The sequence below is a fragment of the Brachypodium distachyon genome, chromosome 2 (genome assembly GCF_000005505.3).
Source record: "Brachypodium distachyon strain Bd21 chromosome 2, Brachypodium_distachyon_v3.0, whole genome shotgun sequence".
NCBI classification, from domain to species: Eukaryota; Viridiplantae; Streptophyta; class Magnoliopsida; order Poales; family Poaceae; genus Brachypodium; species Brachypodium distachyon.
In genome coordinates, this window is record NC_016132.3 from 43,196,516 (window position 1) to 43,221,784 (window position 25,269).

The 25,269-nt window shown below is 44.2% G+C and overlaps 4 protein-coding genes across 5 annotated transcripts; 2 read left to right on the top strand and 2 right to left on the bottom strand.

The window, feature by feature from the left end:
- Positions 1-66: 66 nt before the first annotated feature.
- Positions 67-4,401, bottom strand: LOC100834705 (kinesin-like protein KIN-8A). The gene is made up of 7 exons (XM_010233698.3): positions 3,211-4,401; positions 2,180-2,453; positions 1,868-1,918; positions 1,690-1,782; positions 1,244-1,606; positions 457-1,143; positions 67-340 (listed from the first exon to the last, which is right to left on the bottom strand). The coding sequence occupies exons 1-7, from the start codon at positions 4,050-4,052 to the stop codon at positions 314-316; spliced, it is 2,337 nt and encodes a 778-aa protein (XP_010232000.1). The 5' UTR covers positions 4,053-4,401; the 3' UTR covers positions 67-313.
- Positions 4,402-8,014: 3,613 nt separating this feature from the next.
- On the top strand, positions 8,015-13,149 carry LOC100835013. 2 transcript variants are annotated; one of them, XM_010233699.3, is made up of 7 exons: positions 8,015-8,277; positions 8,363-8,543; positions 8,985-9,108; positions 9,410-9,762; positions 10,580-11,591; positions 12,307-12,343; positions 12,474-12,608. In XM_010233699.3, the coding sequence occupies exons 1-6, from the start codon at positions 8,120-8,122 to the stop codon at positions 12,318-12,320; spliced, it is 1,842 nt and encodes a 613-aa protein (XP_010232001.1). In that variant the 5' UTR covers positions 8,015-8,119; the 3' UTR covers positions 12,321-12,343; positions 12,474-12,608. The 2 variants fall into 2 exon arrangements, with proteins under 2 accessions (XP_010232001.1, XP_010232002.1); XM_010233700.3 differs by lacking the exon at positions 12,307-12,343 and adding an exon at positions 12,741-13,149 and having other exon boundaries at positions 8,019-8,277; positions 12,474-12,667.
- A 5,265-nt stretch (positions 13,150-18,414) lies between these two features.
- LOC100841840 (bidirectional sugar transporter SWEET6a) lies at positions 18,415-20,619 on the top strand. Its single transcript, XM_003569271.3, has 5 exons — positions 18,415-18,576; positions 18,690-18,906; positions 19,006-19,167; positions 19,975-20,094; positions 20,198-20,619. The coding sequence occupies exons 1-5, from the start codon at positions 18,497-18,499 to the stop codon at positions 20,357-20,359; spliced, it is 741 nt and encodes a 246-aa protein (XP_003569319.1). The 5' UTR covers positions 18,415-18,496; the 3' UTR covers positions 20,360-20,619.
- Positions 20,620-23,403: 2,784 nt separating this feature from the next.
- Positions 23,404-25,269, bottom strand: LOC112270755 (the record flags this gene model as incomplete). The annotated part of the gene is made up of 1 exon (XM_024458846.1): positions 23,404-25,269. A coding segment is annotated over exon 1 (1,866 nt), but the record flags the coding sequence as incomplete, so codon positions are not given.

A 25,269-nucleotide genomic window follows, 5' to 3' on the forward strand; every position in this document is an offset into this window, starting at 1 on the left:
ATGAGACTTTCAACTTTTACAAAAATATGCATAGAACTGCCACTGTTTTTGCTTCAGTAATAGAAATAACAGTAAGGAAAGCTTGTGTCTTTACTATAAAAAAAATCAGCTCATGTCCTCTGTCCTGAAAAAAATATTTTAAAGTTCTAATATTGTAAATTAACACCAAGAAAACTATATATGTTAAACTGAATTCAATCAACAGAATACAGGGATTTCAACAAAAACTCCCATTGCCATAGCTGACAAAAGCAAGATATGAACATCTCTATCGGGTGTAGCTGTCAACTCCTGAGCGTCCTAAGTCTCCGTTTTAGGCTCTTTGACGTGTGAATCCCGGCTGAAATAAAAAGTGGGATGCAGGGTCAGGCCCCAAAAGGAGCAGAATCAAAATTTATATGATGGCCTGCACCATTCGTCTCATATGCAACAGTGATATGAACTAAAGGACTGTACCTGAAGTAGCATCGAAGGGGCCCTCGGTGGTGTATCAGCAGCCACATGGCTCCGAGTTTTCCTTCCATTGACAGCAAGAACTGAAGGGCTCTCACCTCCGAAGTCCCAGAAGGTACGCTTCTTAGCAGTTGGAGTAGGTGATTTGAACCGGTGGCTTGGGCTCTTCAGCTCGCCTGCAGCTGCTGTATCTTTCTGCACCTTTCGTAGGGAGGTCCTCATGATAACTCTTCTTTCAGTTGTTGCTGCTTCAGGGTCATTTGAATTCTTTCTGTTGATCAAACCACGGATGAACTCGTCCTTCTGCTTGAGCTGCAGAAAGTGTTCTTTCTTCATCTTCTCAATCTCAGCCTCCAGGGACTTCACTTTCCTCTGCAGATCTCGAACCTGTGCATTGTCAACTGGCCTTTTGTGATTTGGTGTGCTGAAACAGCTCCCATCCAATATAGATCGCTTTGCCTTCCTTTGGGTTGAGCATGGCATGGTAATGGGAGGCGAGGGGGCAACAGATTGTTGCGGTGAGGCGTTGGAAGCAAGGGACTGAGCCTGCACGGTCAGTAGCTTCTGTTGCTGCTTCGCCACCTGCTGCCTCAGCTCGCTATTCTCCTTCTGGAGCTCCAGTACTAGCTTAGACTGGTCAGCATCCGCATCTGGTGCCTTATAGCTCTCCTCATTCCCAGCGGTCATTGCCTAAAACATCATAAGGTTATTTCACTTTTTACCATCAGTTCTACTCAGTAGAATATATACATGTTGCAAGATTAAGGTTTAGAAAACCATATTTCCAGACCTTGGTTTTTATCTCCTTGGCACGGTCAGCCCAGTGAAGAGTGTTCTGTGTCTCACCAAAGGAAAGATTAGAGGGGCTGATGTTTGCAATCATGACAGTGTTGCATGCCCCCCCGAGTGAATCCTTCAGGAGCTGTGTCAGCTTGGAATTGCGGTATGGTATGTGCCTCTTCCCCTCCACAAGAGCATTGATGCAACTGCTGAGTGCAAGGAGAGAGCGATTTATGTTTGCTCCTTCCAGCGACCTCTGCGTGCGTTGATCGGTTGCTAGAGCTCTCTCTGATCCAGCAAGATCAATGAGCGAGAGCTTTCCGACTCGTGCTACAATATTAGCTCCATCCAGGTATCTATATTCAACAACAACCTGCAAAATTTTCAATGGTTCATATATATCCAGTGTATAGAGTTGTGTTGTTTGGAGGGTGAAAGCGTATGTTGCATATTAACCTGTAGTATTGCATGAGAGCGTGATGAGGTCTCATTCATTCGAGTTGGTTCAGTTGTCCTATTCTGGTTACCTTGTTGAAGTAATTTCATAACCTGTTATAAACAAATATATTCGTTAAGAATGTATCATTTTGATTAAGAAGTAAAAAAAGTATAGTGCCTCAGAAGAGCTTATTACTTCATCTGTGGAGTATGCCCTATATTGTGTAAGACCAGCGGCAACAATTCCCTGGAATGAGTAATGCATTCTTCTGTTAGAATACTCACAACAAAGAAGGCCTATAAATTGTACATATATTACTAAGTGCGTACATAACATATATTATGGCGTGTGTACATAACACATAGATTCAGAATATTCAGAATAGAGTCATTTAGGAACATAATATACTGTATTATGAAACAAATTTTAACTTGATGTCACAAAGCGAAAAGTATTTTTCCCAACAAAACTTGCTTCAATAGTTGAAACATAGTGAAGCTCAAATACCTGCTTATCCTCTCTTAGGAGGAGGGGTCTTCCAGGAGACAGTAAATCCCTCACCGTCTCATTGTAGACCTCGAGGTACGACAGCTGAATTGAGTGGCTGCCGTCATAGCTCCTCTGCCTCACCTTAGAGAACAAATCCTTGATTGCGAGCACCATTACACCTGGGTTTTCCATCGTCCCGAGCATTGTATAAGTTTTCCCAGCCCCTGTTGCTCCATAGCAGAACACTGTCCCGTTCCTACCTTGCAGAACACCTTCAACGAGATCTGCTGTCCTGCAGTACCATGATGAAGGATTTTGCTCATGTTAAATGCCAGGGAAGCTAAATTGCAATCGGAAATTACCATTATGATGAATTTTCATATGACTACCACTAATTTGCCCTAATTGTCAAGAAGTTGTTACTTGATATAACCAATTTCACAGACCTACCATTATTTTTCCCTAACATTTCACAATACTACCACCTCTATAACCAATTTGACAAACTTGTCATGAAATGAGGTGCTATTGTCTAATTTAGCCATATCAACTTGTGTAGTTCTCAGCAGGTTTATCACTTCCAAGTGGAAAAGCTCAAAGCTCTACATTTACCGTTTTTTTTCTCATCAATATAACTAAATGCCAGGGAAGCTAAATTGCAATCGGGAAATACCATTATGATGAATTTTCATATACTACCACTAATTTGTCCTATTTTTTTTCGAAAAGGAGGGAGTCAAGAAGTTGTTACTTGATATAACCAATTTCACAGACCTACGATTACTTCTCCCTAACATTTCACAATACTACCACCACTATAACCAATTTGGCAAACTTGTCATGAAATGCAGTTGCTATTGTCTAATTTAGTCATATCAACTTGCACAGTTCTCAGCAGGTTTATCACTTCCAAGTTGAAAAGCTCAAAGCTCTACACTTTCCATTTTTTCCATGTCAATATAATTAAATGATTGTCTGAAATATGTGCTTATAAAAAAAATTTGAGTACAACGCCTGTGTATAGCCATGAATGGTACTGCTCATCTTACGAGGTGCTGTAGACTTCGGCCTGCGTCGTGGAGTCGGGGAAGGATGCATCAAAGCAGAAATGGTGGTGGCCGCGCCCCCGCTTCAGGCGGAGGTAGTCGTTCTCGGAGGCCAAGTCCGTGAGATCCACGTCCTTCTTGTTCAGGATCTTGACGCAGCTCTTGGACCCGGCCTCCTTTTCCTTTCTCGACATCGGCCGCAGCCGGACGAACACCAGGATACGGCTCCCCGTGGCGTCGGCATTGCCGGGCCCGATTTCTCCTACAGCCTTCAGCTTGCCGCCCATGCCACCTCCCAGTGAGAGCTTCCTCGCCGACGACGGCGGGAGCGCCGGCTCCAACTTCTTGACGGGGCAGGACATGGCGTTGACTGGGTGGGCCACGTTCTCCTTCTCCTTGTGCTCCGCTGGCCGCGAGAAGACGACGACGTTGTCGTTCCTGGAAGAAGGTGCTCGCGCCTCCGGAGGCGCCATGTTTTCCCTCAGCACCGCCGCCTCGGGGACCGGAGCAAAGGCGTCGCCGTAGCGCTTGGCAGCCTCCTCCTCCTCGCCGGCATCCCTGCCGTTCTCGTCCTTGCCCCCCTCGACGATGGCATGCTGGATGCTGCGGCTGCGGCGGACGGCGGCGGCGCCCTGCGACGAGGCGAGCTGCTGCTTGTGCTGCTCGTAGAAGAGCGTGAGCGCGTGCATCTTCTCCTTGAGCCCGTGGTGCGGGTTCGCGAGGTGCCCCCGCCGCGCCGGGCCGTCGTGACCTGGGGCCGACGCCGGCACCCGCGCCGCCGACGGCCGAGCGCCACCATCGCCGCCGCGGATCGCGCTGGCCTGAGACCGCGTGGAGACCGGCATTTTCTCAGGGGGGATGTGATCACAAGCTCAGCTCCAGCATCAACTCTGATCCCCCTCAAAGAACCCAAAGAACGCAGGATAATCGCACAGTTTCTCCAAAATTCCTCGGGTCAGCGCACTAGATCGACGAAATCGCCGAACACAGATGCACTAACGCCGGCGAATCGGAACAAGATCTCGAAATTTCCCGGGATTTTGGGCTGGACGGGGTTTGTGGTTTCTGGATTTGGGAAGAGGCGGAGAGAGGCGTTCATCAGTTTCAGTTTCTTGTAAAGTCGCAAAACAGTGGTGAGGGAGCTGGGGGCAACGAGATGCGGGGGACGGGGTGGCCGTCGGATCGGGGCGTCCGGAGATGGACGGCGGATGCGCGGCCGTGGGTTTGAAATCTCGGCGAGGGAGGGGAAGGGGATCACCGGGCTGCAACGGTCGGGTGTGAACGTCGGCCGCAACGGTCGGGAGGCGATTATGACAGGTGGGGCTGCCAGACCAGTCTGGGAGGTGAAAATGTGCTGGGGTCGATCGTCACGTCAGGACGAGCAGGAGCGATTATTACGGGGGGCATGAATCCACAGTTATTTGGGACTCAATCAATTGAATTTTGATGGGCGATGCATGGATTTGGGCATCATGAGCGGCCTGCGGCCACCTGATTAATGACATGATTCCCAAGCGATCGCCAAGCGAAAATCTTGGTTTAAGAGCGCATTATGTTGCACGACAGCTCAGCTGCGACAATGAATCCATCCAAATGTCAAAACTTTTCTCAATGTGCACTGAACTTATATGGCCATGGTAAGAAATCAACAACACGGACATAAAGTAACAGGATGACAGACGCCTAGTCACACGGGATTTCGATTTTACCGTACACGAGACAAACAAATGAAACGTCAATAGAAGAAGAATCAATTGGTTCAGTAGTAGTACCCTGCATGACTCCGAGCCAAAAGAGATCCACCTCCAAGACCAAAATCTTACTCGGTCTCGCTCTGAGCAAATTCGAGAGCTTCTTTTGAACATGGATTGGGATCAATGCTGTCTCTGCTTTGTTGAAACCTAGCTGTTTCAATTTTGAAAATTCTGGATTAAGATGATGATCGGTTTTAACCAAGTGGTCACGAATGCCTGGAATGAGCCAGTCATCATTGCCGTTGTCCTTTCAGCAAGCTCAACAAGATGACGTTCAGAATCAGGAAAAGGAGCAACTCTTGAAGGACCTAGGTTTATTAATATGTAGTTAAGCATTATTAAGTTCGTTATTACATTAATCATTTATTATGAAAATGACTACGAATCAAAACATATTTTTTAATAAAACCCCTTTAAACCCTAATGTTGGACCTTTGTGAAGCAACATGTCTAAATACATGTCCAATGGCGTTGAGTTGAATAGTTACGACAAATTCATTTATATATAATATGACCCTCTAAAGTTTTTCTTAATCTATGACATTCGTAATACCGCGAGTTCTCCTTCGTTGGCAGTATGGTTGTTGTAATCGATGATAAGACCAGCAATGTCAATGTTGACACCAACTGCGGCAACAGCCACAACAAAGGCATGAGCAGCAGTGCTGGTGTCAACCTATGCCTTGGCAGTAACTAACACGTATTGTTGAAGTTCGTGGATGACCTACTGTTGTTGATGTCAGAAATAAGCCTTGCGCAACTATTTGCGTTGTAGTAGGAGCCCGTGCCTTAGCGTTAGCGGTGGTTTGCACCGGAGGATCAACGTTCTAGTTGTCAGCCATCGATGACGAAGAAGACGGCAGAGCAAGGACAAAGCAAAACGAGCAGTCACGTAGGACCGCTTCCCAAAAACCCTATCGACCGTCTCCCAGGAAGGATCTCGAATTTCGAGGTTCCGGATGCCTACTCTTCTGGCGAGTTGTTTTGCAGGACAGAGTAATCTCATTATATAGCCACACGGGTTGAGTCGATTCAATTTAATCCAAAACCGACTCCACAAATATCGCATCTTTTACGCGCCCGTAACAAATTTCAACCGGCAAAAAGATAATAATGAGTCCGGACCCGCACCTGAGCTGCACCGACTAGATTGAACTCAATTCACAACGCGCGAGCGGGTGGCGGTGGAGGAGCGCGCATGGGGTTATCCTTAGTTTCTTGCTAATGGATAGGGAGCCAGCACCCTTTATATGTTGGCATTCAAGTCTCTCAACTATTAAGGTGAGACTATTCTGTTATAAACTTTTTAGAGACCACCCAATCTCATAAACCACGACAAACAGTCAGGGCGCATATATGTGTGTTCTTTCGAGAATACTCCGTAGGACAACATCTATGTTATACAAACATCCATTAAGTTAAACAGCATACCATGCGGTTCACGTGAGTAATGCATCTTCAATGAGGTGGGATAAGGAATTTACTTTCCTTGGTTGTCCAATGACTTATCTCACAGGTCCTAATCGACGGGATTTCCGATCACATAGGCTGGTTTATCGCCACGGTAAAAGGAATGGCCTAATTTTTGGGGTCACTTGGGATAGTAAACTCATGCATCTATTCCTTGGTAATGTGTAGGAAGAAGGCATCATCCTTTTCATTTATAGGGATCGGGAAATTCCGTCTATATGTTAGGTCACTGCACATGGGCCAAGCCAATAGTGTAAGTTTTAGTTTTTCTCTGATTTTTCTAATTTACTTGTTGTTTTCTTCCTCTTTGTTGCATTTTTATTAAATTTAGTATAGTTTTCATGATGGACAATTTTTATCCATAAAGGTGACATTTTTTTTGTAAATATTATACATTTTATTTGAAAAAGTGAACTGACGTGGGTATGACCTATCGGGTCCCCACAGTTGGCATACCTGGTGCGGCCCGACTGGGAGCCCACTCGATGATCCACTACGATCGATGAAGCCCAAGTACCTTGGACTGCGGCGCAAGAAAAGGAAACCGACTTACAGTTCGTTCCAACTTATAACCTACCCGGACTCTGCGCACCTAGCCTCCTATATAAAGGACTAGGAGGGGCACCGGGGAGGATCAATGAAGACAGTTCTCATACACACATGCCAGATCTAATCTGCGCACCATAGCCTCCATGGCAAACTTGTACGAGCAGGAGTAGGGGTATTACCTCCACGAGGACTCCGAACCTGGGTAAATTGTGCCCCCGCGTCCTTGTTAGCCGACGCAATCACCAACACATACATTTTCTCTCAAAACACAAGTCCATAACAATGGGGGCATTGCCGAGAACCACATGAACATCTTCAAGAAATAGATATTTTCTATAAAGATGTATACTTTATTTTATAGAAGATCGCTTGCAAATTGTTCCAAGTCACTCAGTTCTGTTTTTCTAAGAACCCTTCTTTTGTTTTCTCAGCAAACCATTTCTCCTATCTTTAGCAAACTATCTTCTGTCTTTTCATGGAAACCCTACCTTCTGTTTTTTTCTTCTAGAAAGACACTCCCTTGTGTCTTGTTTTTTGAACACTCATGTGCTTTATTTATTCAATGAACATAGTGCAAATCATTGGAAAAGCTTCAATGATAATGAATATTATTTGTTGAAATATCATTGACGGAAAAATGCCCATGGCAATACAGCTGTGGAACCATCGAATCATCGTATAATCGATGAGGAGAAAGGACAAAATTATGAAATTACAAGCAGAACGATTTACAAATTTAATAGAGTAGACAACAATAGTCACACGAAAACTGGATGGAGCCGAAAGGAGAGGGTGGACTAGGCCATTAAATTAAAGACACAAAAAACCTTGTAGAGCGAAAAATACAAATAGACTATCCGTGACGAAGGCGACTCTTTCCGGCTGCTGCTAGGGTTTCTTCTCGGTCCTTCCCTTCTGTGATTCTGTCAAGGCTTGTACGCTGAATGATAGTATGCCAGCCCGGTAACGTCGGGTTTTTGTCCAACGAAACCATTTAGGCCCAGCAGCCTGGCGAGGTGGACGAGCCCAAGAAAATAAAAAAGTCTCGACGCCCCGGAGTAGCCCCAGCTGCGGCGGCCTCCAGCCGCGCACGCATCGCCGTCGCCATCTCCACCGATCCCTCTCCTCGCGCCACCCTGATGGCCGCTGGTGGCGGCAGCGACGGCGGAGGGGACATCGGCGCCGACTCCGAGCGGCGCCTCAAGAAGGCCATGGACAAGCTCTACCACTTCCCCAAGCCCAAGCCTAACCCCAGCGCGAGCTCCAAACCCTCCTCCTCGTCCACTCCGAGCCCCAGGTTAGCTCCAGGTTCCCGGCCTCTTCTCTCGCATGTGCCTCCTTGTATGCTTCTGAAGCGGGTTTGATCTGATCCGGTATGGCAGCTCGTGGAGGGCGGCGGATGCCGGGGGGAGGTTTGGGGTGGCGCGAGGGTCACGAATCCCGCCGCAGATGACGGCCATGTCGGCGATGTCTCCGCCGCCACCGTGCCGCCCGTGGGACCGACGCGACCTTATACGGAGGCTCGCGTCATTTAAGGCCATGACGTGGTTCGCAAAGCCCAAGGTACACCCAATTTCACCCTTCATGTCGCTCGCCGTTACATTATCTGTATTGGTTGGTCGATTGGTGACATGAGAATTGTAGCTGGCCACTGCTTTAGGAAATTTCTTGCTCGTGATTAGAAGAGATGGATGGTTTAGTATCCAATCTAAGGATAGTTAACGAGTGGAAACTTTTAGAAGAAATGGATGTTTGCTGTGATTCCTTTTGATAGACCAGTTAGAAATGTGACTGAAGGTTTTATTATGTTTTACACTTTTATAAATTGACTTTTTGGGGTGCCTACGCTACTGTTGTCTGCCAATTTATGGAAGCACTCAGTTCACTAATGGTTTTGCCTTCATTTGGTTTGAGAACCAAAGGGTACTCTTTGTTGTTGGCTGAGCTTCAGCTGAAGCATCTCTTACTTTTCCGTTGATGGCTGATAGCGAGTTACCTTTTCAGGTTGTTAGCCCTGTTAACTGCGCTAGGAGAGGGTGGACTAATGTTGAGCCGGACATTATAACATGCGAGGCATGTGGGGCACGGCTCCTGTTCTCCTCTCCTTCCTCATGGACACCACAGCAAGGTGCATGCATTATTATTTTGTTTTACCTGTGGACTTCATCTCAAGCTATGACTGTATAAGGCCATTCTCTCTTTCTTCTCTCATTAGAAACAATTAAATTAAATGTACACATACACTTCTATGTGGACTTAATGCTAGCAATTTAATACTTTAAGATTCAAGCAATGTTGGTTTATTGCATGAATATAGTTTGAGTTACATTTCTGCCTGCTAGAGATTGCTTACAGGCATTGCTGACTTCCTTGATTTGAAAGCCCTATTTATGCTCTCTTTTTTACATTGCAATGTTTCATTCCTGCAGTTGAAAAGGCTGCTGCTGTTTTCAGCTTGAAGCTGGACACTGGACATAAACTACTCTGCCCATGGATTGACAACATATGTGATGAATCACTGGCCTTATTCCCACCCACACCTCCTCCTGTTTTAGTGGAGAATTACTATGAGTCCTTCTCCTCTCTGCTACGGCTTTCAGCACTTCCAAGAATTTCTTGCTCTTCTCTTGATAGCATGAAGAAGAAAAATCCACAGCTAGAGCAATTTCTATTGGAACCGTTCTCTTCATCTGTTGTCCTTAAAGGGGGATTTACGCTTACTGAAGATTATACCATTAAGGATCTAGATGGCACTTTTCAAGATGCTGAGATATATTATCAGGTCAGGCTATGCATAATTATTCCTGCTAATCCCTTTCTGGTGTTTGCTTTGCTCTTGTATTTATCTTTGCCATGTCCATTTCTTCGACTGATTGTTCTTCAGCAATTTCCTTGTTTGTGATTCTTTTCTTACGTGATTAATGTCTTATATCTAGTCTAGGTGACATCTATGTTACCAAATACATTCTGCTTAGGCTACACCTTTATTGCCTTCACTGGGTAGCATAATCAACGGTTCATAGATACTCCCTCTGTTCCATAATTCTTCGAAATATTACATGTATCTAGACACACTTTAGGAATAGATACCTCCATTTTGTGGCAAATTTGAGAAAATAAATATGGAACGGAGGGAGTAGTCTCTAGTTGCACAATGCACTGAAAAAATATCCATATCTTTCTAAAAAAATGATCCATGTCCCTCCTATTTTCTGGATCTTTTTGTAACATGTAAAGTAGTACTCATGCTGTTATCCAAACTTGATATACATTTGTTGATGAAAGTCTATAGCGAGAAGTATTGTCATGTAATATTAGAAACCCTTTACGTAGACTTGATAAAATCAACTGCAACAAACATTTAGGTTCCAACTGCATACATGGTTTAGTAACTTAATTTTTTCTTGTTACAATCTGATTTGCCTGGTCTCTGTTGGCACTATATCCCTGAGCTTAGCTAGGTGGTTCAAATTGATTTGCTTTGATTTCTTGCACAGTTGGATTGCTGTTAAAGATTTCATCTTTTCAGTTCACATTTTTGCTGTGCATATTAATCATTAAATATCTGCGGCTGAACTTAATGCATAACTGGCTAGCAGGCACTGAAGATAATAAGTTTATGTGGATGGGAACCACGTCTACTTCACTATGCTGTTGATTGTGGAACCAAATTTCACTCAGATGCAAACTCTACCTCCATACTGGCCCAACCAGAGCAAATAAATAACACACTGGAAGATCGGATTGTAATTTACTCACGTAAGGAAGTTGATGGTTCTCCAGCAATTGCAGATGCTAATCAGGGAGATCAACATTATGATCCATCATCGGTTGTTTTAGATTGTCAATTTTGTGGAGCCTGTGTTGCCTTGTGGCGTTTTTCGCTTATAGAGCGGCCTCTTCAACTTTTTAAGCTTGTATCAGATTCTAATACACAAAATGAGCAAAATAATGGGCATGCCAACCTAATCAGTGGAGTAGAACCTTCAAAGTCTGCAAATGTTGGTTTTAATTTCACCATTGCTGGTGGTCCTCCGCCGACTAGACAGAGTTTTCGACCAAGAGTTTCATTTCCTGTTGTCAGTCGACACTTGAAGGCTGACTTGAACTCCTGTGGAAAATCATTTTTATCTGGAAGTGACAGCCACATGGTTCCTGTTGCTTCAGCGGCCATGAAACGCAAAAGAAGCATGGATGAGCCTCATGTGTTGGAGGGCATCAACACAACCTCCAGCGATGTTGATACATCCGCTGAAGGGGCACAGCATGATCACGAAGGTGACAGTACTGAAAAGGACATTGCAAACATGGGAGTGAGCACTGAGCACAAACAAGGTTGTTCATATTCAGATACAAGTAAGGATACAAATATGGAAGAAATTCTCAACAAAGAACCAGAAAGAGGTGTTGCCACAAGCAGAAGTCTAACAAGCACAAACTCAAATCTTGATCAACACAGATCATATACGTTTTCATCTGTTCAGGATACAAGAGAAGAACCTTCTAATGACCAGAACTCGGTACAGACACATACAAACAATTCCAAGCCAGTTCAGGTTGCAGCAATGACAAAATCGTCTATCAACATGGGAAAAGGTGTACATCCATCAGGTAAGGAATTCATTTATGTTTCTTTTGCTTGAACTTTAACATAAGTAATGATAGTCTGGCTGCTAAGTATTTTGTTTTGCTGTTAGTCCCTCTGTTCCTAAATATAAGATGTTCTAGCTTTCTCCTGAGTCAAACATCTTAAAGTTTGACCGAGTTTATAGAAAAATCTACCAATATGTACTACTCCAAATTAGTTTTGTACTTCTGTTAAATCTGTAATGATATATCTTCATAATATACTTATTCTGTTATTTGATATTGTAAATAGGAGTAGTACATTTTTCTATAAATCTGGTCAAATTTAAAGCAAAGCTAGAACATCTTATATTAGGAACGAAGGTAGTACGACTTAAGGAAGTTAGGGGAATAGAAAAGAGTTAATTGCACCGGACATACATAAACTTGCCGCTGGGGAACAATTTATCCCATGAACTTGCAAAATGCAACGGACTAGTCGGTAATCTTGGCTTGAGTGTCCAGTTAGGTCCAAATGCAGCCTGCTCGGCTAATCGAGCCTACATGTCGCACCAGTGTTGTAAATATGGACGCTTTGGTAGGTCAAAATAGCGTACCAAAATGTCTTATATTTAGGAACAAGGTAGTACTTAACTAGAAAGTTGAAGGGAACGAAAAGTGTAGGGGAAACAGGTAGGACTACCTTGTTGCTAGAGTAGGGAACTTCTAACAACAATTAGCATATTGACTGCTTTTGCAGGAATAGCTGCTTGACAGTTAACACATACTGATCTAAGGCAAGTGTCTAGTTTTTGGCCCCTCTTGCGGAGGTTAAATTATTTATTTATTGCTATTTTATAAGAATTTAGCTTCAAGACTGCATACTCATGATGTTTCTTAGTCACTGTCCTCATTTATCCATAACAGGAAAGCAAGGCTTGTATGACGAAATGAATGAGTTTGATCCTATCAAGCAGCACCGGACATTCTGCCCTTGGATATCCCCTGATGACGGTAAAGCCTTGCCTGGATGGAGGCTGACTCTTTTGGGGTTACTTGCTCGGGACAAAAAAACTGATGGAGATACGCAAGTAGAGGCTCAGATCAGCCTTCTCAATGAGGTAGCGTTCTTTTGTTGAATCATGTTTTGTTTCTTTTGAATCGTGTCCTCACAGTTTGTTTCTAAAATTTCAGGAGGATGATCCCGTTACATCTGTTAGAAAGCTTTTCATGACACCGCCTTCCAAGAAGCCAAGGACACATCAGGCAGAGAAGAGCTGAAAATTGTAATGGCTTGTTTGAAAATTTGGGTCAGGCCTGTGTAGCTATGTCAAGAGATGCAGCAAGACTACCAGATTGAGGAAACATATATTCCAAAAACTTTTAGGCACTGTACAAAATGATGGGACAGGAACAAGGAAAACAGGAGAATTGTGATTTGGAGAACTGTTCAGGACAATATTCATCTCCTCGACCCTGTTTGTTTCACATGCCTATGTTGTCCAGAATTTTGTAGCTTAGCAATGTTGTCATTTCCTGGAACTGAAACATCTGAGTATCCTAATACTAGCTGAAAATTAGAATGCGATTTTTTTTTATTGCCTTCCTGTTCAAGAAAACAAATGTCTGCGGCATGGACTCTTCATGCAAGTTGTATGCGCTTTATGTAACGGCATTCACAACAATGCCGATTGCATTGGATGATAGCTTGTGTTTACTCACAACTGATCATTAGACATGTCCTTCGTCCACAGGGAATTATATCGCTAGAACCGCAAGTTCGTGATGTAAGTTGAGAAATCAGCTCGTAGAGCAGCAGAGAGAACGGCTCTCCGCTCTAAGTAACGTGTTGTGATCTTAAACTTTTTGAATAATTTTGGAGCACTTCGGTTTATTAGAATCTGAAAGTGACTCAAATTTGTCCAAATATGAATGTATATGTACCCAAAACGTCTAGATATATGTAATATTTCTGCACTTAGAGGGAGTACATTATGATTCCTTTATGTAATAAGTCTTTCGATGATATGATTGCATCAAAGTAATTTCATAAGATAATTTTCCTTCCCTCCAGAGAATTTAAGTTTGCATGTACCCCTTTACTCTCTCGGCATGGTTTTGTTTTCTTTGAGTAAGATGTACCATTAGTCATTTAATTGTGATGACGGTTCAATTTAGTCCTTGAATTCTGAAAGTTCATACTGTTGGGTTAACTTCTCATTTCTCATGACTTCTAAAACATATATAGACATCAACCGATATGTGTCCCCATATATAACATTATCGACTAGGGACCATTAGAGCAAGCATCGGCGTACAATACTCAATACATAGTCTATATGAACAAGTTAACGTACTTGTTGATACATATGGTTCAAGGACAATAAAAATAACTCATGAATACATGGAGAAATATCCTTACCACCTGATTGCTCTAACACCTATTTCCAAAAAAAATATACTCCCTCCGTTCTTAATTAATTGGCGCCGGCTGTTTTGCATAGAAACCCCTGTAAATTTCCGAAATAAACCTGCAGTTCACGTTTTATCGGAACTTTTTGCGAAAAACCCCTATTGTTTTTCGAAATCAACGTGCAATCCACGTTTAATTGAAGATGTGGACTGCATGTTTATTTCAAAAATTTACAGGTTTTTTTTTTGCAAAACAGCTGGCGCCAATTAATTAGGAACAGAGGGAGTACCAATCAATCAACTTATCATGGACACGGAGAAAAGGAAAAACAACCAACTGGTCGAAAAGAAATTGATCGGAGAAAAGGACAACAACCAGTTCGTGCAAAGAAAATTGCCATCTAGGCAGAGTGTCTAACAACAACAATTCTGACCCAATCTTACCATACCTCGATTTCAAATCAAATCATTAGAGGATGAAACTTAGCAAGGATGAGAAAGGAAATGTACTCTCCTTAGCCTGGAGAAAGCTCCTCCCCATAGATCACACGCTCTTCTGTTCTAGCATTAGCGCAAACAGAAGAGAACAAGATCGGCCCTCAAACAGCCTCGCGTAGTTGCGTTCCTGTTCGACCGCTGCTAGCTCCCCATGCACCATGCAAGCTGTGCGCATTCACACGCATATATACAACCTCATAAATCGAACCCCCAATCAACCACACCACATTGGTGATACCCTTTTGCTTTCTTACTACGAAAGAAAGGCGAAGACCACCCCCGCGTTCATGGATCGGGGCATCCAGAAGGCGGAAAAGGAAATAAAATGGCGTATGACAGAACACTAGCGGAAATGGAATTTTTCTCACCAAGTTTGATGTAGAGGTGAGGCGACTATGAGCTCCCACAGGTCTTTCATTCGTCTTATAAGGCTTCCGAAAGGAGTCTAAGGCATGCATGTTTACTTCATCTTTCTTTGTTTGTAACTTTCTGAAAGAACATACTCCTCGACACATAGTACTTGTCCCAAAATTGCCCAAATATGGAGGTATCTATGTTTAAAAAACGTCAAGATACATGTAGTATTTCGACAAGTAATATGGGTCGGAGAGAGTATTAAAATTAGGGAGTGCCTACGTCTAAGTCGACTGAGAAATCGATGGCTCATGGCTGCATGTGTCTGTGTTTGTGTGTGTGTGTGTGAGAGAGAGAGAGAGAGAGTTAAATTTGCATATAAAATAGAAATTTGCATATAAAATTTCACGTGCAATTTTTAGTTGCCCATAAAATTTCACTTGCAATTTTTAAAATTGCACCTAATATTTCACGTGCAATTTTTAAAATCCAAACATGTGCAAGTTTAGCTGTCTGAAGGTGCAATATCAAATTTCACATTTCAAAATCCAAATTTGCACACAAAATTTCACATGCAAATTTAGCCGTCCGAAGGTGCAATATCCAATTGTACATTTCAAAATCCAAATTTGTACACAAAAAACATGTGTGCGATTTTAGCTATCCGAAGGTGCAATATCCAATTGTAAATTTCAAAATCCAAATTTGCACACAAAATTTCACGTGCAATTAGCCATCCGAATGTGCAATATACAATTGCACATTCGAATAAAATAAATGTACAAATTATCCTATAATGTTATTTTACGTTGTGCACATATATAAAGTTGAAAACAAAAAATAAGAGAAATAAAAATTAAAACAAAACAAAACGAGTTATAAATAGAAACCAAAATAGAAAAGGAAAAAAAGAAACAAAAAACAACAAAAAAACGGCCAGGAGGAGAAACCAAAATAGAAAAAGAAAAAAGAAACAAAAAAACGGCCAGGAGGAGGCTCGAACCATCAACCTGTGGAACAGACCGACTGGCCACAAACCAGCTACGTGTTGCGGATTTAATTCGGTCATTCACGTGCTTAGCAAGATTATTTTCTGACATCGACTGAGAAAACAAATTTCTTAGGCGACTATTCCCTAGCAAATCCGTTAAAATTATGGGTGTTCAAAAATAGTTTAATTCAGACACAAACCGTGAAAGCACACTTAAACAATTTTTATTTTGTGGGTGGGTGAGTTTGCACTTAAAAGACAAAAGTCGAACTAGGCAGCTATTTTCATCCAGTTTGTATGCTTTTACGTGCACAACGGGAAACCTCCTCAGTGATTGTCCACCCCGCGTGGACCACTCGATTGCAGTGTAACTTGTCAACGGTTCTCCTTCCCGATTCTTTTCCTCCAGCCATTTACTTCGTGGGATCGACCAAGAGCTTTATCTCTACTTTCTCAACCTTCCCCCAACTGAGCTCTCCCCTTTCTCATCTCTATCACGCTTCTCCTTCAATAATCCGCGTGCAGGGAACCTACCGTAGGACCCTTGTTACCTCTGCTGCATGGATGAGCTCCAGTTGCTTCCCGGACGCCACCAAGAGGGATGGCCAGCAGGGATCTCATCGCCACCACCGCACGTCGAGGGAGAAGTCGACGTGTTACTGCTGATGGGCACGCTGGTCTTGACGCCGCCACCTATTAACCCCCCCTCCCCCCCCCCCCCCAAGATTCTTGATTTAGGTTGCGTTCGGCATTGAGATGGAGATTAAGATAATCCAGCATATCCAGCTGGCTTTTGGCTATTTCGTGTTTGGCTAACCAATTTTTTCCTGCTTTCGTGTATATTTTTCAGCAGCAGGTTATAAAATAAGTACAACGCAGCACAGTTAGGCAATGCCAAACTAAGACTTGGTCCATTTTTTTTTTCAAAATTCTATAAAAACAAGAGTAGAGAAAAAGCAAAAAAAAAAAGCTACGGACAGTCCATTTTTTGGACTGACTACGTCCCCTGGGCCCTGGTTATGGCGTGAGCGCCTGAGCGTGCTGTTGCACAAAGGAAACAAAGATGAACAGGAATTACAATCATCGGTGATTAATTGTTCTTCAAGCAAAAGTGACCGGAAAACACAAGTACATATCGCAAGCTCAATAATAATAATAATGCATTTTATTTAATGAGACTAGTATATCACTGAGTGTTCAACTCCCGCTCCTTACATTTACACACAGTCTCGGTCCTCATATTTACACACATGAGCATGTTGGGACTTAGTTTGGCATTGCTGAATTGTGCTACACTGAACTTATTTTATAATCTGTTGTGGAAAAATACGCACAAAAATAGGAAAAAATTGGTTATCCAAACACGAAAATAGTGAAAAAGAGGTAATAAAAAACAGGATTATGATAATCCACCGCAATGCCAAACGGAGCCTGAGTAGGAAATTTGTATAAATTAGCTATATGAAAACAGGGTGGGACCTTTCCCGTCCATTTTAGTTGAAAAAAGGAACTTAGAGAAAATTAGGAACACAAGGATGGCCATATTGTATGGAATGAAAATGCAAAGGCGGAATTTTTTTCTTGCGAAGACTAAAAAGGAATGACGTCCGGCAGAAAACTAGTGGAAATAGAAGTTTCTTAGCAAGTTTGATGTAGAGGTGACTATGAGATCTGACAAGTCATTCGTCTTCTAAAACTTCAAAAAGGAGTCTAAGCTAGAGCATGCATGTTTACTTTATCTTTGTTTGTGATGTACTCCCTCCGTCTCACTATACAGGTCTATTTCATTTTATTTGACTCAATAATTATTTTACTAAAATACAATTTAGGTGAAAATATATCGTTGTATTTTTGTACAGAAGTAATTTTTTTTATGGTTACGATTTTGACCACCCTGCCGCTCGCAACATCATTCCGCGGCTACGTGCTTCTGCAGGTAGCTCGACGAACCGTTGCCGGTGCCACACACCTGCTGCACCTCGTTGGAATTAGTTATGAATTGTCGATGTTGCAAATATACAAACAAAATGCTGCGTGTGAAATGGTTTTGCTACAAGAATTGGATAGCCCAGAAAAATGGATCGGATGGTTGGAAGGCCGGCGGATCCTATCGAGACGCCTAGAACGCGCCGTCTTGAAAAATAGGGCTGTTTGGAAAAGATTGGGATCCTATATATGTGCAAAAGAAAATGAGAAAAGATTTGGATCCAAACCATCAAAGCCTACTTAATTTTTTTTATTAACCAGGTGGGTGAGTTAATTTTTCTAATTAAAGAAAGAAATTGAACTCGGGTATCTTCATCCAGTTTATATGCTTTGAGCTAGAACAGTTGATTTCTTGCACAAAGATGGACAGGAATTACGATTATCCTCGATTAATTTTTCTCCAAGCAAAAGTGACCGTAAAACACACGTACATATCGCAAACTCAAATGCCTTTTTTATTTACTGGTGATGAGATGATGAGGCGACCCAGATATAGAAGGATTTGGATAAGATCACTCCATAGGAAGACCAGCTCTCTGAATCCAACCGTTTAACCCCTTAACGAAACCGGATTACTTGGGCAAGTCGAAGTCCCCACACGCCTATATAAGCACGGGTCTCTCTCCCCCGTTCCGATCGCCCAAATCATAACCAATCTCCGACTAATTCCCAAGCACTCTCGTTCCGATCCCCCGAGCTCTGTTCCAATATGGTTTCCGCCGACTTCGCCCGCAATGTCGTCGGCATCATCGGCAATATCATCTCCTTCGGGCTCTTTCTCTCCCCTCTGTAAGCCGCCGCCGCCCTGTGGTCTCTATATATTCACGGAAGGTGGTTTAGCTAATTAGGGTTTGGATCTGACTGACTGACTAGTGGCTTAATTGGTTTTCGTTTCTCTGCAGGCCGACGTTTTGGCGGATCATCAAGGCAAAGGATGTGGAGGAGTTCAAGGTGGATCCGTACGTGGCGACGCTGCTCAACTGCATGCTGTGGGTGTTCTATGGCATCCCCATCGTGCACCCCAACAGCATCCTCGTCGTCACCATCAACGGGATCGGGCTCGTCATCGAGGGCACCTACCTCGTCATCTACTTCATGTACTCCTCCAACAAGAAGCGCGTACGTTAAGTTCATTTCTACCCGATATGATCCATCCATACGCGTACGTTCTCGAGTTTAATTTAGATCTGCTGCCTAACTATATGCGCGCGTGTGCAGTTGAGGCTGATGGCCATGCTCGGCGTTGAGGCGGTGTTCATGGCGGCCGTCATTTGTGGCGTGCTCCTGGGTGCCCACACCCACGAGAAGCGCTCCATGATCGTCGGCATCCTCTGCGTCATCTTCGGTGCCATTATGTACGCCTCCCCGCTCACCGTCATGGTACGTATATATACCCGTCCTTGATCCGCTTTTACTCGATCCGGCTCTCTTGGCGGCGCTAGCTGTTAGTATCTCGCCGGCGTTTGGTCGGATCAGGACTGCATGGTAATTATTTGCCTAGTTAATCTGCGTGGATCTGGCCCACATGTCCAAAGTTTACAGCTGGGTTCTGCAAAGATTTGGTGGAACCACCTGTGACTGTGACTGACGTGTTCCTTCCATATATCTGCGGTTAATAGTTGGTCTGGATTAAATTTCGAGTATGCTTTTACTGTTGCTTCATCTTGAAGAGATCGAGAATGGATGTGGAAGCCACCGTTAATTGGAACAAAATCCATCTGTAATAGATTCGACCAAATTGTAAAATTGTTCAAATGCAACCTTTTAGATTTAACATGTTGCCCGCCCTTTTGTATATGTTCGGGTCAAAAAATTTCTTCTACACCCAATAGATCATATTGCTACATGCATCCCTACCTGTCGTAGTTGCATTTCCGCATTGTTGGTAGTTGTTGCGCAATGGGTTAGCGAAACCCAACTTTCTGTTGCTCCGGCCAAACTCTCGTGCTCCTGGCTGTTGAGTGACGGGTCCGGAACGGAAAAGGCCTGTGATCCAGCAGCTTCATCACAAACGTATGTGCGTTGCCTAGTTAGGTCTAGTGCTTTGCATTTTGTGATTTCGCCAACTCTATCACGTACGACAACCAACATGTTAATTGCTTGTCTATGCTTTCGCAATATTAATTGTTGTCGTTCTTGACGAAGAATGAAAGAATTAACTGATTGTGTATGCGTGTTGGTGTGCAGGGAAAAGTGATCAAGACCAAGAGCGTGGAGTACATGCCCTTACCCCTGTCGGTGGTTAATTTCCTCAACGGGTGCTGCTGGACGGCCTATGCGCTCATCAAGTTCGACCTCTACGTCACGGTCAGTATATATATACACACGACACGCGCATCTCAAATTAACTTCCAGTTTACCCTTAGAACAACTGCATGCACAGATCTAACTTTACATACAATACGTGCAGATACCCAATGGCCTCGGTGCTATCTTCGGCCTGGTCCAGTTGATCCTGTACGGGTGCTACTACAAGTCCACCCCCAAGAAGGAGAAGAACGTCGAGCTGCCCACCGTCGTCAACAACAACACCGTCGCCGGCGGCAACGTCTCCGTTACCGTCGAGAGATAAATCGGCCGGCGATCGAGATTTCAGCCCTGAAGATTTTTGAGTAGAGTCTTTTTTACATATAGTTTCCTGAAGGTCGTCTCCGTAGTAGTGGTAGTGCAAATTAAGAACTGGTACTAGTCCATATATGCAGTTGAGTTATCCCAGATAAGGACACCATGTCACGTTGATACTCTGTCCATTCTTGGCGTACGTGGTGAGATATGATGATGCATGGCTCTGTTAATTATACACCGTCTTCAATTTGTCTGTTTCGGTGGGCATGGCTACCTTATCTGCTTTGGGTACATTAGTGTGCAACTTTCTGCATTGTGTGGGCGAAAAGGAGACACATAAACTTCTGGTTTGTTGCTCCGAGGTTCTGCCGCGCTTCTTGATGCTGATGTCGAGCCTCCTCAGCAGGATGGCCGCGCCGGCGTCAGTTAAATATACAAAGATTAGGGGGATTTCTAATCTGGTGAAGCAAAAAAAAAGTCATCTCACCATCACCATTCACTCCTATTTCCGCCTCTGCCCCATATCCGTGCTTCACTATTTTTTTTTGAGGAACAACCATCGTGGTTGCTTACATCGTCCACATGCTATAATCCGAGACTATGATTATGAGGGGATTTGACGTTTTTTGTGTGGTCAAATCTTGTTCTGTACTACTTTTTTTTATAGAATAATAATCTTGTCCTGAAAGGGCCGGGGAGCTAGGGAGCTTCATGGGCTGTCGCCTGGGGGGTCTGTGTTGGCTTTCGTGAGAATTTGCTGTTTCCCTCGTCTCTGACGCTGTCTCGGCGCTGCTAGGTTCTGGGAACATCAGATTTTTCTATATGTTTCAAGAAGACTTCAGTTTTATAAATTATGTGTTCCTCACAGGCGAAGCTATGGTGGAGAATGCGGCGTCGTTGAGAATAAAGGTAATCTGGTTCTTCCTCTTCTGCAGTGGCACCTTTGCGAGTGATGCCACGGAACCGAAGAGTTTGCCCGTCCGCATGTTTGGTATGTCCGATCTTGTGAGATTTGGGTTCGTGTACTTGCAGATCTGTTCACACAAATCTGATAAGTTTTTGTTAGCGTGTCGTAGTGCTTTTATTGGCATTATTTTTTGTGGCTTTGGAGTTCTTCTTTGGTGTTCTGATGAAGATTGTGTGGTTCGATGACCTGTACCCTTTAGGGGGTCATCCCCGGCCCAAATACGTTCAATGCTCATGGCTTCTCATCTTTTTTGATGAGCGACTCAGGGGCTTTCTCAAACCTTCAAAGATAGTTAAGTTGGTGCAGGTGTTCGAGTAGCGATGTCGTTGTTCCAGTCTGATTGCAGTATCTTTACCGAAGCCTTGACAGTACTTCGTGTGGCGATGATTGATACCATGAAGAAGATTTATTTGAAAGACTTCAATGTAATTCTTAGTTATAAGAGTTACTTTTTAATTTTTTGGGTTTTTATCCAAATCATTGTAACTGTAAGGATGTTGAATTTGAATAAAATTACAGATGATTCTAAAGAAAAGCAGGCTGCTAGTGTTCTTCTTTTTTTAAATTTGCTCGGCCGTTGCAGGGGCTCTGTAATGTTCAGCTGGTCAATTAAGAAAAAAAACGGGCCCCCCTTCCAAAAAAAAGAAACACGGGCCTGGAAAAAGGAATAATAAATTTTTGGAGCTATGGAGAAAACGATACCCGAGGGCCGAGTTATTCGGTTTTCTAAAATTACACAGAACAACAACAACAACAACAACAAAGCCTTTAGTCCCAAACAAGTTGGGGTAGGCTAGAGGTGAAACCCATAAAAACTCGCAACCAACTCATGGTTCTGGCACATGGATAGCAAACTTCCATGCAGCCCTGTTCATAGCTAGTTCTTTGGTGATATTCCAGCCCTTCAGATCTCTCTTTACGGACTCCTCCCATGTCAAGTTTGGTCTACCCCGACCTCTCTTGACATTTCCAGTACGCTTTAGCCGTCCGCTATGCACTGGAGCATCTAGAGGCCTGCGCTGGATATGCCCAAACCATCTTAAACGATGCTGAACAAGCTTCTCTGCAATCGGTGCTACCCCAACTCTGTCTCGAATATCATCATTCCGGACGCGGTCCCTCCTTGTGTGGCCACACATCCACCTCAACATGCGCATCTCCGCCACACCTAACTGTTGAACATGTCGCCTTTTAGTCGGCCAACACTCAGCGCCATACAATATTGCGGGTCGAATCGCCGTCCTATAGAACTTGCCTTTTAGCTTTTGTGGCACTCTTTTGTCACAAAGAATGCCAGAAGCTTGGCGCCACTTCATCCATCCGGCTTTGATTCGATGGTTCACATCTTCATCGATGTCCCCATCCTTTTGCAGCATCGACCCCAAATATCGAAAGGTGTCCTTCTGAGGCACTACCTGCCCATCAAGGCTAACCTCCTCCTCCTCCTCCTCGGGCGTAGTAGTACTGAAACCGCACTTCATGTACTCGGTTTTAGTTCTACTAAGTCTAAAACCTTTGGATTCCAAGGTTTGTCTCCAAAGCTCTAACTTCCTATTGACCCCCGTCCGACTATCATCGACTAGCACCACATCATCCGCAAAGAGCATACACCATGGGATATCTCCTTGTATATCCCTTGTGACCTCATCCATCACCAAATCAAAAAGATAAGGGCTCAAAGCTGACCCCTGGTGCAGTCCTATTTTAATCGGGAAGTCATCAGTGTCGCCATCACTTGTTCGAACACTTGTCACAACATTATCGTACATGTCCTTGATGAGGGTAATGTACTTTGCTGGGACTTTGTGTTTCTCTAAGGCCCACCACATGACATTTCGCGGTATCTTATCGTAGGCCTTCTCCAAGTCAATGAACACCATATGCAGGTCCTTCTTTTGCTCCTTGTATCTCTCCATAAGCTGTCGTACCAAGAAAATGGCTTCCACGGTCGACCTCCCAGGCATGAAACCAAACTGATTTTTGGTCACGCTTGTCATTCGTCTTAAGCGGTGCTCAATGACTCTCTCCCATAGCTTCATTGTATGGCTCATCAGCTTAATTCCACGGTAATTAGTACAACTTTGAACATCCCCCTTGTTCTTGAAGATTGGTACTAATATACTCCGTCTCCATTCTTCTGGCATCTTGTTTGCCCGAAAAATGAGGTTGAAAAGCTTAGTTAGCCATACTATCGCTATGTCTCCGAGGTCTCTCCACACCTCAATGGGGATGCAATCAGGGCCCATTGCCTTTCCTCCTTTCATCCTTTTTAAAGCTTCCTTGACCTCAGACTCTTGTATTCGCCGCACAAAACGCCTACTGGTATCATCAAAGGAGTCGTCGAGTTCAATGGTAGAGCTCTCTGTCTCCCCATTGAATAGCTTGTCGAAGTACTCCCGCCATCTATGCTTGATCGCCTCGTCCTTCACCAGGAGTTGGCCGGCTCCGTCCTTGATGCATTTGACTTGGTCAACATCCCTCGTCTTCCTCTCTCGAATCTTGGCCATCTTATAGATGTCCCTTTCGCCTTCCTTCGTGTCTAAACGTTGGTAGAGGTCCTCATACGCCCGACCCCGTGCTTCACTCACAGCTCGCTTTGCGGCCTTCTTCGCCATCCTGTACTTCTCTATGTTGTCTGCACTCCTATTCAAGTATAGGCGTCGGAAACAATCCTTCTTCTCTTTAATAGCCTTTTGGACATCATCATTCCACCACCAGGTGTCTTTAACTTCTCTTCTACTTCCCCTTGACACTCCAAACTCCTCTGAGGCCACCTTACGAATGCAAGTCGCCATCTTCATCCACATACTGTCCGCATCACCCTCTTCCTCCCAAGGGCCCTCCTTAATAACCCTCTCCTTAAACGCCTGAGCAACCTCCCCATTGAGCTTCCACCACTTTGTTCTAGCGACTTTGGCACGCTTATCCCGCTGGACACGAATCCGAAAGCGGAAATCAGCCACCACAAGCTTATGCTGATGGACAACACTCTCCCCAGGTATCACCTTGCAATCTAGGCACGCACCTCTGTCTTCTCTTCTCGAGAGGATGAAATCAATCTGGCTACAGTGTTGACCACTACTAAAAGTCACTAGATGTGATTCTCTCTTTTTAAAGAGGGTGTTAGCTACGATCATGTCGTAGGCTAGAGCAAAGCTTAAGACATCTTCTCCTTCTTGGTTCCTAATGCCATAGCCAAAGCCGCCATGCACCCCCTCAAAACCTGTGTTAGATGTACCCACGTGGCCATTGAGGTCTCCTCCTATGAAGAGCTTCTCGCCACTCGGTACACTCCTAACCAAGTCCTCGAGGCGTTCCCGGAACTCCCTCTTGGTGTTCTCATTGTGGCCTACTTGCGGGGCATATGCACTGATAACATTGAGAACTAAGTCCCCAAATACCAGCTTAACCAGGATAATCCGGTCCCCACACCTCTTGACGTTTACCACTCCAGACTTGAGGCTCTTGTTGATCAAGATGCCTACCCCATTTTTGTTTGTAGCCGTCCCCGTGTACCATAGCTTGAAGCCAGTATCCTCCACCTCCTTCGCCTTCTGTCCCCTCCATTTGGTTTCTTGGACGCAAAGGATATCCACACCTCTCCTCACCGCTGCATCAACTAGCTCCCGAAGCTTACCTGTCAAGGACCCTACGTTCCAGCTACCTAAGCGGATCCTCCTAGGCTCGGCTAGCTTCCTTACCCTTCGCACTCGTCGAGTCAAATGCGAAGACCCTTGCTCATTTTCCACTACATCCGGGCGTCGATGTAGCGCGCCACTAAGGATGCGACGACCCGATCCTTGCTCACTTGTCACCGTATCCAGATCAAGATACGGCGCGCCACCTAGGGGGTGACGGCCCGGCCCTTGCCCATTTGACACCACACCCGGGTTCCGGTATGGCGCGTCGCTAAGAGGGTTACGCCCCAACGAAATTCTTTTGGGTTTCAT

Coding starts and splice junctions, on each gene's coding strand:
- LOC100834705 (XM_010233698.3), bottom strand. CDS start 4,052: ATGCCGGTCTCCACGCGGTCTCAGGCCAGCGCGATCCGCGGCGGCGAT. Junction 1,919..2,179: donor TCCTAAGAGAGGATAAGCAG/GTATTTGAGCTT, acceptor TACTCATTCCAG/GGAATTGTTGCCGCTGGTCT. Junction 1,783..1,867: donor GGGCATACTCCACAGATGAA/GTAATAAGCTCT, acceptor TGTTTATAACAG/GTTATGAAATTACTTCAACA.
- LOC100835013 (XM_010233700.3), top strand. CDS start 8,120: ATGGCCGCTGGTGGCGGCAGCGACGGCGGAGGGGACATCGGCGCCGAC. Junction 9,763..10,579: donor ATGCTGAGATATATTATCAG/GTCAGGCTATGC, acceptor ACTGGCTAGCAG/GCACTGAAGATAATAAGTTT. Junction 12,668..12,740: donor AGATCAGCCTTCTCAATGAG/GTAGCGTTCTTT, acceptor CTAAAATTTCAG/GAGGATGATCCCGTTACATC.
- LOC100841840 (XM_003569271.3), top strand. CDS start 18,497: ATGGTTTCCGCCGACTTCGCCCGCAATGTCGTCGGCATCATCGGCAAT. Junction 18,577..18,689: donor GGGCTCTTTCTCTCCCCTCT/GTAAGCCGCCGC, acceptor GTTTCTCTGCAG/GCCGACGTTTTGGCGGATCA. Junction 19,168..19,974: donor CCTCCCCGCTCACCGTCATG/GTACGTATATAT, acceptor GTTGGTGTGCAG/GGAAAAGTGATCAAGACCAA.